Consider the following 12,101-nt stretch of genomic DNA (forward strand, 5'->3'; position numbering starts at 1 on the left):
TGGAGTGTGAACCAGGAGTCTGTATTTACATAAGTTCCCAGCTGTTCTATTGGTGCTGGTGATGTGGAGACATTTTTTTTTAGGGTAACTGAAAGGGAACTTACTATACGCATGAAGTGTACCTTTACCACCAGAAGGTGGCTCCATAACATATTAAATCAGGCACTTTATACCTAACTAGGCTGCAGTCCATGAGGTCGCTGGGAGTCGGACAGGACTGAGCGACCTCACTTCCACTTTTCCCTTTCATGCACTGGAGAAGGAAATGGCAACCCACTTCAGTGTTCTTGCCTGGAGAATCCCAGGGACGGAGGAGCCTGGTGGGTTGCCGTCTATGGGGTCGCACAGAGTCGGACAGGACTGAAGCAACTTAGCATCAGCAGCAGTAGCTAACAAAAAAGCGTTGACTTGGCTAAGCAAAAACAAGCTAACTAACTGGAAAAAATAAAGATGTGGAGCTTCCTTCAGTTACTTTTTTTTTTTTTTTTTTTTTTTAGTGAAAGGGGTGGGTGGGAAGGGAGAATGGAAGAGGCTGCAGGAAAATGGTGGGCTAGAAGGAAAAAATGGACATTAAACTAATTTTACAATCATCATTTGTAATTTAGCCTCTCTCAAAAGTATTGTAGCAAACATGTGTTGTTAAAGGAAATCTTTAAATATACCAGAAACACTTGATGTCTAATAAATAAAAAAAGGCAGAGATGCAGACTTCCCTGGTGGCATAGTGGTAAAGAATCTGCCAACTAATGCAGGAGACACGGGTTCGAATCCTGATCCTGGAAGATCCCACATGTCACGAAGCAACTAAACCCATGTTGTGCCACAACTGTTGAGCCCACACGACCTAGAGCCTGTGCTCCGCAACAGGAGAAGCCATGGCAGGGAGAAGCCCATGCACTGCACTAGAGAGTCACCCTCACTCCTACAACTAGAGAATTAGAGAAGGCTCACGCAGCAGTAAAGACTCAGCACAGCCTAAATAAATAAATAAGTAAAATTATCTTTAAAAAAAAAACAGAGAGGCTCAGAGGCTCTTCCCGATCACCAAGCTTTCACATCTGGAGGAAAAATCTCAGGGCTGGTACTGCTATATACACTCATTCTTGTCTTGTTACAGAATCCTGGCTGTTGACCACAAATACCAGGTAGGCACAAGGTGGAGCCACATATGGACAATTCCTGTTTAAGCTCCTTACTCAGGTTCTTAAAGACACTCACCTGGGTATGATCAGGGTCTGGGTCACAACCACGAGGTCTCTGGCTCTAGCCCGAATCAACACAATGAATGACCCCCAACTCCTGACTCATTCCTCATGTCAGGAATGTCTGAGGTGTATTATACATGTTCACAAGGCAGTGTGCCTGGTGACATCTCTTTCCACGGAGGCTCCTGAATGTCCCGAGCTGCTACAATGATGTCATTCTTCCTGATGGTAATTGTTGCTGCTGTCATCATGTCCCCAGCACTGCCCATACTGGGGACATTTCTTCATTCTATTCTGATCCTTATCACACTGTTTTGGGAGCCTGTATTGGGGAAATGAGGCTGAGAATGACTAGAGATAAACTGCTGATATGAGGCACAACGCAAAGCAGGCTCACACTCCGTTTCATCTTCATTTATCTGGCTCATCATTTCAATTCCCCACCCTCACCACATCCTCCAACCAGGAAAAAAAGTCATGCATGAGGCATCACTGTGAACTCAAAGCATCGTACAAACTCTCAGCTCCAGACCATGTCCCTGGAACAAACACATGCCTGGTCGTAATGCTCTTCGAGCCGTCCCTTTCCCATTAAGCACACAGCCTGGGAGAGAAGGTAGCACAGGCTCTTGGATGTGGGGGCCGGAGACAGCCCCAGGCTCAGCATCATTAAGTTGATGTGTTTCCTCTGAAGCTCTTAGGGTGCCTTCAGTCAAGCAAAACCCAGGCCATCTTGCCCTGCCAACCGGACATATCCAAATGACAAGCTGTTTGCTCTGGGACCATCAGTGTTCACTTTTGAAATCATTCCAAAGAAAATGAACCGTCTTTAACATTTCCAAAATATAATGTAGCCTCCAAGACAGGACAAAGCCTGCAGTCACCTCTTCAGGAATTCAGTAGGGTCCTTAATCAAGCAATGGAGAAAAAAAATTCCAGAAAAGAAAATAAAAGTTGTAGACATATTTGCAGAAATAGGTTTGATTAACTGATGAACATTTTGATGAGAATTTCAAGTGATGAAAATAATCCCAGAGGAAGTCAGGCTGTCTACTGTGGCCCTTGAGTTAAAAGTCCTTGGAGATAAGAAGTGAGAACCAAGAAGCAAACACCATAGTTTCAAAGGCTGTGCATTTAGTCTCTGTGCGCCAGAGTTTCTGCATGCTTTCTCACTTTTTTCCTACTTAGATAACTGATTTCAATAACTTACCCGAATGACTGTATTTCTCTAACAATTCTTCATTATGCTGGCGTTATCTTCTATACACAGTATGGATCATTTCTCTCCCCTTCTCAAAAATTTGCAATGGCCCCTTTTATCTGTGAAAAGGGAAGTCTGAACTCTTTAACATACTGTGGTCTTCAACATCCTTTACCAGGTTTGCAATAATAACAGGTAACATATAACGAGACAGAGAAGGCAATGGCAAGCCACTCCAGTACTCTTGCCTAGAAAATCCCATGGACAGAGGAGCCTGGTAGGCTGCAGTCCATGGTCGCTACGAGTCAGACATGACCGAGTGACTTCACTTTCACTTTTCACTTTCACACATTGGAGAAGGAAATGGCAACCCACTCCAGTGTTCTTGCCTGGAGAATCCCAGGGACGGGGGAGCCTGGTGGGCTTCCGTCTATGGGGTCACACAGAGTCGGACACGACTGAAGTGACTTAGCAGCAGCAGCAGCAACATATAACGAGAAGCCATTGGCACAATGATCAGGAGACTGGGGTCACAGTTCTGCCATTAGCTATGAGCTCTAGGGCAGAGTTATGTAGCCTCTAAGCTTCAATGTCCTTTGTCAAATGGGGCTAGGAAGAGTATTTAACTCATTGAGCTCTTGTGATGGTCCAATGAGAGTAAATGAGCTCTATTTCCCTTGTATCCCTCCCGTGTTTTCTGTTTCTCACATCTCCCATTCATTGTCATAGCTTTGCTTATGTTTTCTCAGCTATACAATCCGTTTCATGCACCAAAGCCCTCTACCCATTTTCCACTTGCAGAAACTCTTCTCGGAACTCCAGACCTGGCTTGAAATGCCACCTCATCTTGGCCCTTCCCCCATCAATACGTATATCTCTTTATTGCCCTCCACATGCACCTCTATTATTATTACCCTTCATTCAGCCTCATATTACATTTTGAAATTCACATATTTGACTCTCTTTTCTCCTGGATTATATACTATCTGACATTCATCATTTGCCAGCTTTTAACTTTTTCTCCATTCCTAGCACCTATCAAAATGATTTGCACAGGATCAACACTCCCTTGGCTATAACTGTCAATTAAAATGGACTTGCTTTAAAATTCAATCCTCCTATTAATTTAGTCTCCTCTCTGCTTGGTTTTTTTCATAATACAGTATGTAACAAAATATTAACTATTCATATTCTAGGTATTAACCTATATTTTAAAATTAGTTTTTCCAAAGCTAATGTGGCATAGTATAAAAATCCCACTCATAATTTGGTCTCCAAGACAGTATGACAGAAAAACTATACTCTTATACTTAGAAATTCTTAGCTGGGATTTGTAATGCAAGTTTATTTTTTCATTATAAAAGTGATATAAAAATGTTATAAAACCTCAGAAAAAACAGTAAAAATGCAATGCATATTCCCACCTAGCAAATGAGCTTATTTCCTAACACCCTGTTACTCAAAGCATGGTCTGAAACAGTAGCAGCAGAAGCAGCTTGAATCTGGTTAGAAACGAAGACTCTCAGGCCTGTCTCAGACTAACTCAGTCAGAATATGGCTGATTTGCACATTAAAGGTTGAAAAGCACTGGTCTAAGGAACTACCTGGAACCCAGCAGGGCATGTTTACTGAGCATCTCCTTCCTTCTAACAAACGTTTATAGAACACCTGCTACATGCCAAGTACTGTACTAGAGGCTGTGTCTTCACCTGCAAAATTTCTTCCAGGACTGACTCAAGGATATATGGAGAACATGCTATCTTCTTTTGAATGTTTTCTTACACAATCTAAGTAGTTTTGACTGAAAACTGCCAGAGGTGCAAAGCGTCTCATTCTGAAGTGGTTCCACTTCTCTTGTTCTCTCACAGTGATATCTCTCAGTTTAAGGTTTAATGTGTTCTTATTCGGCTCCTTCTTTCCATTAAGAGCTGAAAAATAAGGGGGGAAAGTCATTGAAATTAACATTCCAGGTAAAGCTGAAAGAACACTTCTTGTTTTCTTTTGGCAGCTTTCAAACATAAAAAATTTTATGTTTGAGGTTTTGGTTTTTTTTTTTTAATTGTACATTTAAGGAAGCCCAGAAAAGGTGACATTTCAAAAGTAAATCTTGGGATACTCCTTCAAGAATATGGGGTGGGGGTGAGGGGGCATTTCACTGACCAAAACTGCTAGGTGACAGTCGTTCCCAACATTTACAGCACTTACACCGAAGCGCTCTCTAAGAATCAGAAGCTGTATTATAAATAGTGTAGACTTTCCTTATAGTAACCAAGTCTTCCTTGTGGCTCAGCTGGTAAAGAATCCACATGCAATGCAGGAGACCTGGGTTTGACCCCTGGGTTGGAAAGATCCCCTGGAGAAGGGAAAGACTACCCACTCCAGTATTCAGGCCTGGAGAATTCCATGGGGTCGCAAAGAGTCGGACACCTCTGAGCGACTTTCACTTTCACTTTTCACTCACTCCTTCAGGAAACAAAACTTTTGGTGTTATTACACAGCTCAAAAGGCTGAAAAGCAGGTTTAAACGAATGCTAGTAAGAGGCTAGAAGAGGAAATTTAATCAAATGTCAAAAGGGGGCACTGTGCAGCAAGAGTTAAGTGTACAGAAAAGTAGTTGCTTTGCTGCTGTGTAGTTACCTTGGAGATGAGGAGGCGGGGCCATTCGGTGATTAAGTGTCAGCTGAGCTGGAGGTCTGTACAGGAGCCTTCTGTCTGCTTTTGGCAGAAGTTGCTGTTTCCTTTTCCCGTAAGCCCTCCGGAGTCACTGGTGAGCTGCCTGGCCTGACACTCTCCAGGGTCCCACCATCAAGGTCTGGTTGTTTTTGTCCATTTGCCTATTTGCCAGGGTGTTCCTGTGGTTATCGATGTACAAAGTTCTCATCATTACAGAGACCCTATAGTTTACACTGTGGAAAAGGACCATTTGAGAGTGTAGGGAATATTGAAGAAAGCACAGAAACGGATGTCTATGCCCACAAGCCTCTGGGCTCAGGGATCTTATTCCAAAATGGGATTTCCAAATAGGGCCGCCACATGGGAACACCCAGAAGGCTCCCGGACTTCTCATTTCGCCTATGAAAAGGGGGTCGTACCACCAACCCTGCCTGACTTTTAGGGATACTGTGAAGAGCAAATGGGACAAAGAATGTGGAAGAAGGCTCCAAATAACAGGCAATGCAAATGTAAAGTATCATTACCTCCATTTCTGCAAAATGGGAATAAGTAGTGTGTACACCTGAATCTTAATTAGGTAATGGTTGAAATGCAAACCATCCTTGATACTCTTTACCTCTCATATTTCTGCTGCCTATATGGTTATTGAAAATGTTATATACTCCCTGTGCAATTGTCATTGTGCGTGTTTGTGTGTGTGTGTGTGTAAGGGAAAGAAAGAGGGCAACGTGTGGTTGCGTTTAACCTCTGTGCTGACTGTGTGAAAGGCCAGCGGAAAGAAGACCTATCGGATCCTAGCCCTGACCCGTCCAAGCGTGCCTGTTCGCCCGCCCGCAGGCTCTGCGGCGGCTGTAAGCGCAGGAAGGCGGGAGTAGCGGAAGGTGGGGTCGCGGCCGGCGGCGGAGGGTGGGCGCCGCTCCGAGGGGCCGCCCGTGAGGGCGCGGGCCAATCGGAGCGCCCTCTGCCAGCGGCCAATCACGAGCCGCCTTGCCCGGCAAATCTGCCCGGCAGTGCGGGGCGGGGCCGCCGGGAGTGCGGGAGCCGCCGGTTACACTTCTGAGCGCCTTCTGGAAGCGCCAGGGCAGGGGCAACAGTGCGGAGGGGCCGGAGCAGGGAGACCAGGCAGGTCCAGCTTATGTGCCAGCCCAGTGGCACACATAAAAGCGTAAATCAAGCTCAGGATGGTGCGTCCGGGCGCTCACGGGTGTGTAGACCCACCGGCGTGTCTGTGTGTCGTGTGGGCACCTGTCGTGTGAGTGGCTCCAGGCGTGGCTGCTCGTAGGACGTTCAGTTTCTGTCAGATTTATTTCGAGGGGCCTGCGTTCCCCCGGTCCAGAGGGGGAACGTAAGAAGTTTAACGAAGCTGGGTCTGAGCAGCTTAAGGGAACAGCGGCTGGGTCGGTGAGGGTGGGACTGCGGGTGCTGGGGGCTAGGGAATCTCGTCCTTGCCCCGCGTCTTCCTGGGGCACGAAGGCCTTTGGGCAAGACTGGCGTGACAAAGGTGGCCCTGAAATGCTGGAGAGCCTGGGCGATGATCGCTGAATGAGTGGCACTGGGCTGAGCTTGAACAGCTGACTGACAGAAAGGGATGCTAGCATTTAGGAAGGTAAGAAGGAAACTCAGAATGGGGACCATCTGCTCCCCCAACCCCAGCGGGACAAAGACGTTGGAGGTCTGCAATGCCGACTGGATGGCCTCACTCCCTCCTCGCCTCCACAACGTCCCCCTTTCCAATCTGGCAATTCCAGGTATTCTTCTATTCCTACTTGTACCCACTCTGTTTGCTTCTGCCATTTTAGTGTGCTTAATGGGTTGGGCTGCCTTTCTATTGTGCTGAGAAAACAATTAACTAAACCTCTTTTTATTTCCAACGAAAAGCTTAACACTGAAGCAACTGCTGTAAAGAGATTTAAGTACACTGCATCATTGGCAAAAAGGGACTTGAGAATGGAAGCCCCATTTTTGGTTTGTTTGGGTCTTTTTGTTTTGTTCTTGAATAGACTCATTCTAAGAACATTACCTTCTTAATGTTGGGGCCAGGTTATGTGAGGGGTGTGTTTTCTTGAATCACTCAAAATAAAAAGGAGAGATCAAGATGATGAATAAGAAGTCATTAACAATTTTGGATCTGTATCAAAATTAACACTGTAAAGTGTTTTCTTTCTCATTTATCTGACCTTGCATAGTGGAGAAACAAGAAAGAGATTAGCATTTAAGAAGAGGTTCAAAACTAGGACTCAGTAACCAAACACATATTATTGTTGTTGGAAAAGCCAGAAATAGAGAACACAGGTGCTTGTCACAGCCAGTCATTAGGTGTGATGAAGAAGTGGTGTTTGAAGCTTTGTCTATATATACACAGGTGTCTGCCTGGCTGATCTAGAACTGAAGGCTTGGAACCCACTTCTGCACCAGCCACTCTCCCTCCTGGGGGTTTTTTACTGTGACAACACTCTCATTATATTTGTCCTTTTCCTTTCATCCAAAAGCTGAGTAAAGCTGGGTTTCCAGGAAAGGAGGTTGACTATAGTGATCCTGGTATTATGTGCTGGGCGAGGTCTAGATTCTGATACTTGGAAAGCACTGCCAGGAGCAGGGGAATGGACCACTGCCAATCCTTTCTCTCACCTGGAGACATAACAATTGCCTTCACCCCTAGACTACCAGGCACACTCCCAAACATCCCTGGGAGCAGTCTGCCTTTTGGTGGCAGACAGGATGACCTCATGCAACCCCAGGTCTTTGCTTTCTATGCATGAGGAAGAGTTGTGCCGGCTTCAGGTGCAGCCTTTCCTGAGTCGCCTCTTCTTTTGGAGGTCTTCCAGGTTCATTGTCTTCATAGGCTCTTGTTGCTTTTGAGCAAGGAGAAGGTTGCTAAATCTCTTTATAGTTATGATCACTTGTGTTTTACCAGCCATTGACTACGGCTCTCTGGGAAATACCAGACGGTGGTGCTTCAGAACAGGTCTTTTCCTTGTTTAATTGACCCCTGTGGAGTCATTGCTGAAATGATGCACAGGCCTCTTTTAACATGAGTCATTTGTCTTTAGGCTTGTTGATGGAATTGTTTTGTCAGATGGTACAGCAAATAGAATGTGTTTGCAAACAGAATGGCATCTTAGGCAGGCACAAAATGACTCTGTCATTCGGGGCATGTCCGGGTAGGTTCAGACTTCCTTCTTCCTGCTGTACTTTGGACAGTTCAGACCACAGCAGCAACTCTGCCCATGATGTGGCTGTGTACTCTGACCCCATGACTCCAGAAAGGAGCTGGGCATTTGTTCTGTAATCTCTAGGGTTTCTCCCAGTTACTAGAATTGCCAGAGTTAGCAAATAGTGGGGCCTGCTGCTGTAACTGGAAATTCTGTGATTATCCACCGACTGGGCACAGAAATTTGTTCAACCACTGCTTTGTGAAGTCCTGTCCTTCTAAGCAAAAAAAAAAAAAGTGTCCTTGACTACTCAAAAGATACTGAACTCATTGCTGTGAATGCCCTTTTCCCAGGAGCGGATGGGACATGAGTGTATGTAAAGATATAAAGCTCAGAAGGCGAAAATCACATATTAAATGCTAGCCATTTGTGAGCCCTTTCCCCCTCCTCCCCCAGCCCCTGCACCCCTCCCTCAATGCTAGTTCTCCTTTCTCTACCTTGAGCTTCATATTCCCCAGCTAAGGACTAGCCGTTGAGTTCTGCCAAGACTTGCTGAGAGATTCTGAACTATAGACAGTCTTTCAGGAAGTGGAGGCCACCGTATTCCTCCCTGTTCCTCTTTTCCTTTTCCCCTCATCATCACCTTCATCATAATAGTTATTATTCGCTGAGCACACCCACACAGCACCCCCTGGCATATATTACCTCAAACCCTTACACCTCCAAGATGGGCAGTAACCTCATTTTAGAAATAAGAAAATTATTGTCCAGAGAGATTAAGTAATTTTCTCAAGATCACGCAGTAACAAACAGAAGAAGTAATATTCAAGTTCCTATGTAGCTGGCCCCAAAATCCATGCACTCTCCCTGTGCCCTTAAGGAGGCCCTGGGAAGTTCAAAGCAGCTAGAGGGAGGGAATGGGGAGAGTTCTGTAACTGAAAACTAGTTTTCAGACTGTCCTCTGCAACAAATGAAAGAAGTTTTAAAAGTGGGTGATTTTTTAATCTGACCAATTATATATCACTGTCTAGCTAGGATATATACATAGATATGTATACATATTATATATCTATTATCTATTTTATATATATATATATATATCAGTTCAGTCGCTCAGTCATGTCCGACTCTTTGCAACCCCATAAACTTCATCACGCCAGGCTTGCCTATCCATCACCAACTCCCAGAGTTTACTCAAATTCATGTCCTTAGAGTCAGTGGTGCCATCCAACCATCTCATCTTCTGTCGTCCCCTTCTCCTCCCGCCTTCAATCTTTCCCAGCATCAGGGTCTTTTCCAATGAGTCAGTTCTTCACATCAGGTGGCCAAAGTATTGGAGTTTCAGCTTCAACATCTGTCTTTCCAATGAATATTCAGGACTGATTTCCTTTAGGATTGACAGATTGGATCTCCTTGCAGTCCAAGGGACTCTCAGGAGTCTTCTCCAACACCACAGTTTAAAAGCATCAATTCTTCAGTGCTCAGCTTTCTTTATAGTCTAACTCACAACCATACATGACTACTGGAAAAACCATAGCTTTGACTAGACAGACTTTTTTTGGTAAAGTAATGTCTCTGCTTTTTAATATTTTCTCTAGGTTACACACAAATGTATATGTGTGTTGTTGTTTAGTCGCTAAGTCATGTCTGACTCTTTGCAACCCCGTGGCCTATAGCCTACCAGGCTCCTCCATCCATGGGATTTTCCAAGCAAGAATACTGGAGTGGGTTGCCATTTCCCTCTCCAGGGGATCTTCCCAACCCAGGAATCAAATCCGTGTCTCCTGCATTAGCAGGCAGATTCCACAGAGCCACCTGCGAAGCCCCATATATATCCCTGTCCAGAAACAGAAGCCCATAAGATATCCCCATTTGGAACTGGAATCCAGAAAGTTTTAAATTCAAATGTAGTGCTTAGATCTATTCTATATGTGCACATGTGCTTGTGTGTGCCAACCCAGGGTGTCTTTACTGTGGGTCAGCTCTGTCAGGGTGGGAGTGGGGCAGCAGTGACATGGGAAAGGGCAGGGAAAAGGCAGGGGTTCTGACCTTAATAGAAGAACTGGGATGGAGTTCACTATGCCAGATTTGAGTGCATCTGTTGAATTTGCCTAAATTGTGATGGGAGAGAATAAGCGTGAACATGCCCCTCTCAGCAAAGCCTTGATGTGTTATTTCTTGCTCACAACTGTTAAGAACACCTGTTAATGACCAGTTTCACCCAAACATACTGACCTATCTTAGAGAAGAACCTCAGAGCAGTTCTCCTTGCCAACTGCATAGAATGATTTGAGACCTTAAGCAAGAAAAATCTGGAAAAGTCGATTTTTTAATTAAAGCTTTAAACTCTACAAACAATTTTGTTCATGTTAGTGAAAGCATAATTTTTCTCTATAATGTGTGTGGTTTCCAGTGAATTCTTCTCTATATATTTTAGCGCTATTTCTTTTTTAAAAGAACATGTTTTCTTTTTTAAAATAATCTATTTGGTCTATTGGAAAGAGCCTTGAACATAAGGGTCTGGAAATTTGATATTGTTGATTCTGGCTGTTTGATACTGTAGAAGTATCTGAATTTCTTAGGTCTTAGTTTCCTCATTTGTAATTAAGAAGCTGGATTAAATGAAATGTAGAAAAGTGAAAGCAAAAACCTTTCAATTATGTCCAACTCTTTGCAGTCCCATGGACTGTAGCCTGCCAGGCTCCTTTGTCCATGGAATTCTCCAGGTAAGAATACTGGAATGGGTAGCCATACCCTTCTCCAGGGGATCTTCCTGACCCATGGATTGAACCTGAGTCTCCTTGCAGGCAGGTTCTATATCTTTTGAGCCACTAGGGTAAAGTCCTTTCCAAATGAAAAGTTCTTTGATTAGTTTGAAGGTTTTTTGTTCCTTTTTTTGCCTATTCACCTACAAACATAGAAAAATGACTGGGTCATTTTTGTCTGAAGGTTATAACTTTTATATGCCTTTTCAGAGCAAGAAATTATTTTTGATATGTGCAGACAAGGACTCACAATTGCTAGAATGAAGCAAAGCCTTCTCACTTTAGCATCCTAAAACAGACGGTTCAGTTCAGTCGCTCAGTCATGTCCGACTCTTTGCAACCCCATGAATCACAGCATGCCAGGCCTCCCTGTCCATCACCAACTCCCGGAGTTCACTCAAACTCATTCATGTCCATTGAGTTGGTGATGCCATCCAGCCGTCTCATTCTCTGTCGTCCCCGTCTCCTCCCGCCCCCAATCACTTCAATCATCAGAGTCTTTTCCAGTGAGTCAACTCTTCACATGAGGTGGCCAAAGTATTGGAGTTTCAGCTTTAGCATCAGTCCTTCCAATGAACACCCAGGACTGATCTCCTTTAGAATGGTCTGGTTGGATCTCCTCGCAGTCCAAGGGACTCTCAAGAGTCTTCTCCAGCACCACAGTTCAAAAGCATCAATTCTTCGGCGATCAGCTTTAGAGCAATTCAAATTATACATACTCTGAGTACATTTAAAGAAACCTCATGCTCAGGCCTATGGGATAATCAGGCATCAATCCTACTGTCAAACAAGCTTACAACTTAGAGATATTTACACATACACACACACACAAACACACACGTGTATTCACCATACATAATTTTTAAAAACTAATTGGGTTAAATATTAAAACAGAGATGTAAATAGTGTTACAGATGCACATAGAATGGAAGGATTAATTTCAGTTTTTAAGAGTAGCAACTAGGTCTTCCCTGGTGGCTCAGAGAATAAAGAGTCTGCCTGCAGTGTGGGAGACCGGGGTTCAATCTCTGGGTCAGGAAGATATCCTGGAGAAGGGAATGGCAGCCCACTCCAATGTTCTTGCCTGGAGAATCCCATGGACAGA

General features: G+C 44.4%; 1 protein-coding gene across 1 annotated transcript in view; it reads left to right on the forward strand.

The window, feature by feature from the left end:
• Positions 1–6,107: 6,107 nt before the first annotated feature.
• Positions 6,108–12,101, forward strand: part of PLCXD2 (phosphatidylinositol specific phospholipase C X domain containing 2) — a 68,919-nt gene continuing 62,925 nt past the window's right edge. The window contains exon 1 of the mRNA XM_055421569.2: positions 6,108–6,827. Coding sequence (XP_055277544.2) covers positions 6,668–6,827 — 160 coding nt within the window. The 5' untranslated portion in view covers positions 6,108–6,667. The remainder of the gene's footprint in view (positions 6,828–12,101) is intronic.

This window comes from Moschus berezovskii, chromosome 1, assembly GCF_049115385.1.
Source record: "Moschus berezovskii isolate FMDL1 chromosome 1, NW_MosBer_1.0, whole genome shotgun sequence".
Lineage (NCBI taxonomy): Eukaryota > Metazoa > Chordata > Mammalia > Artiodactyla > Moschidae > Moschus > Moschus berezovskii.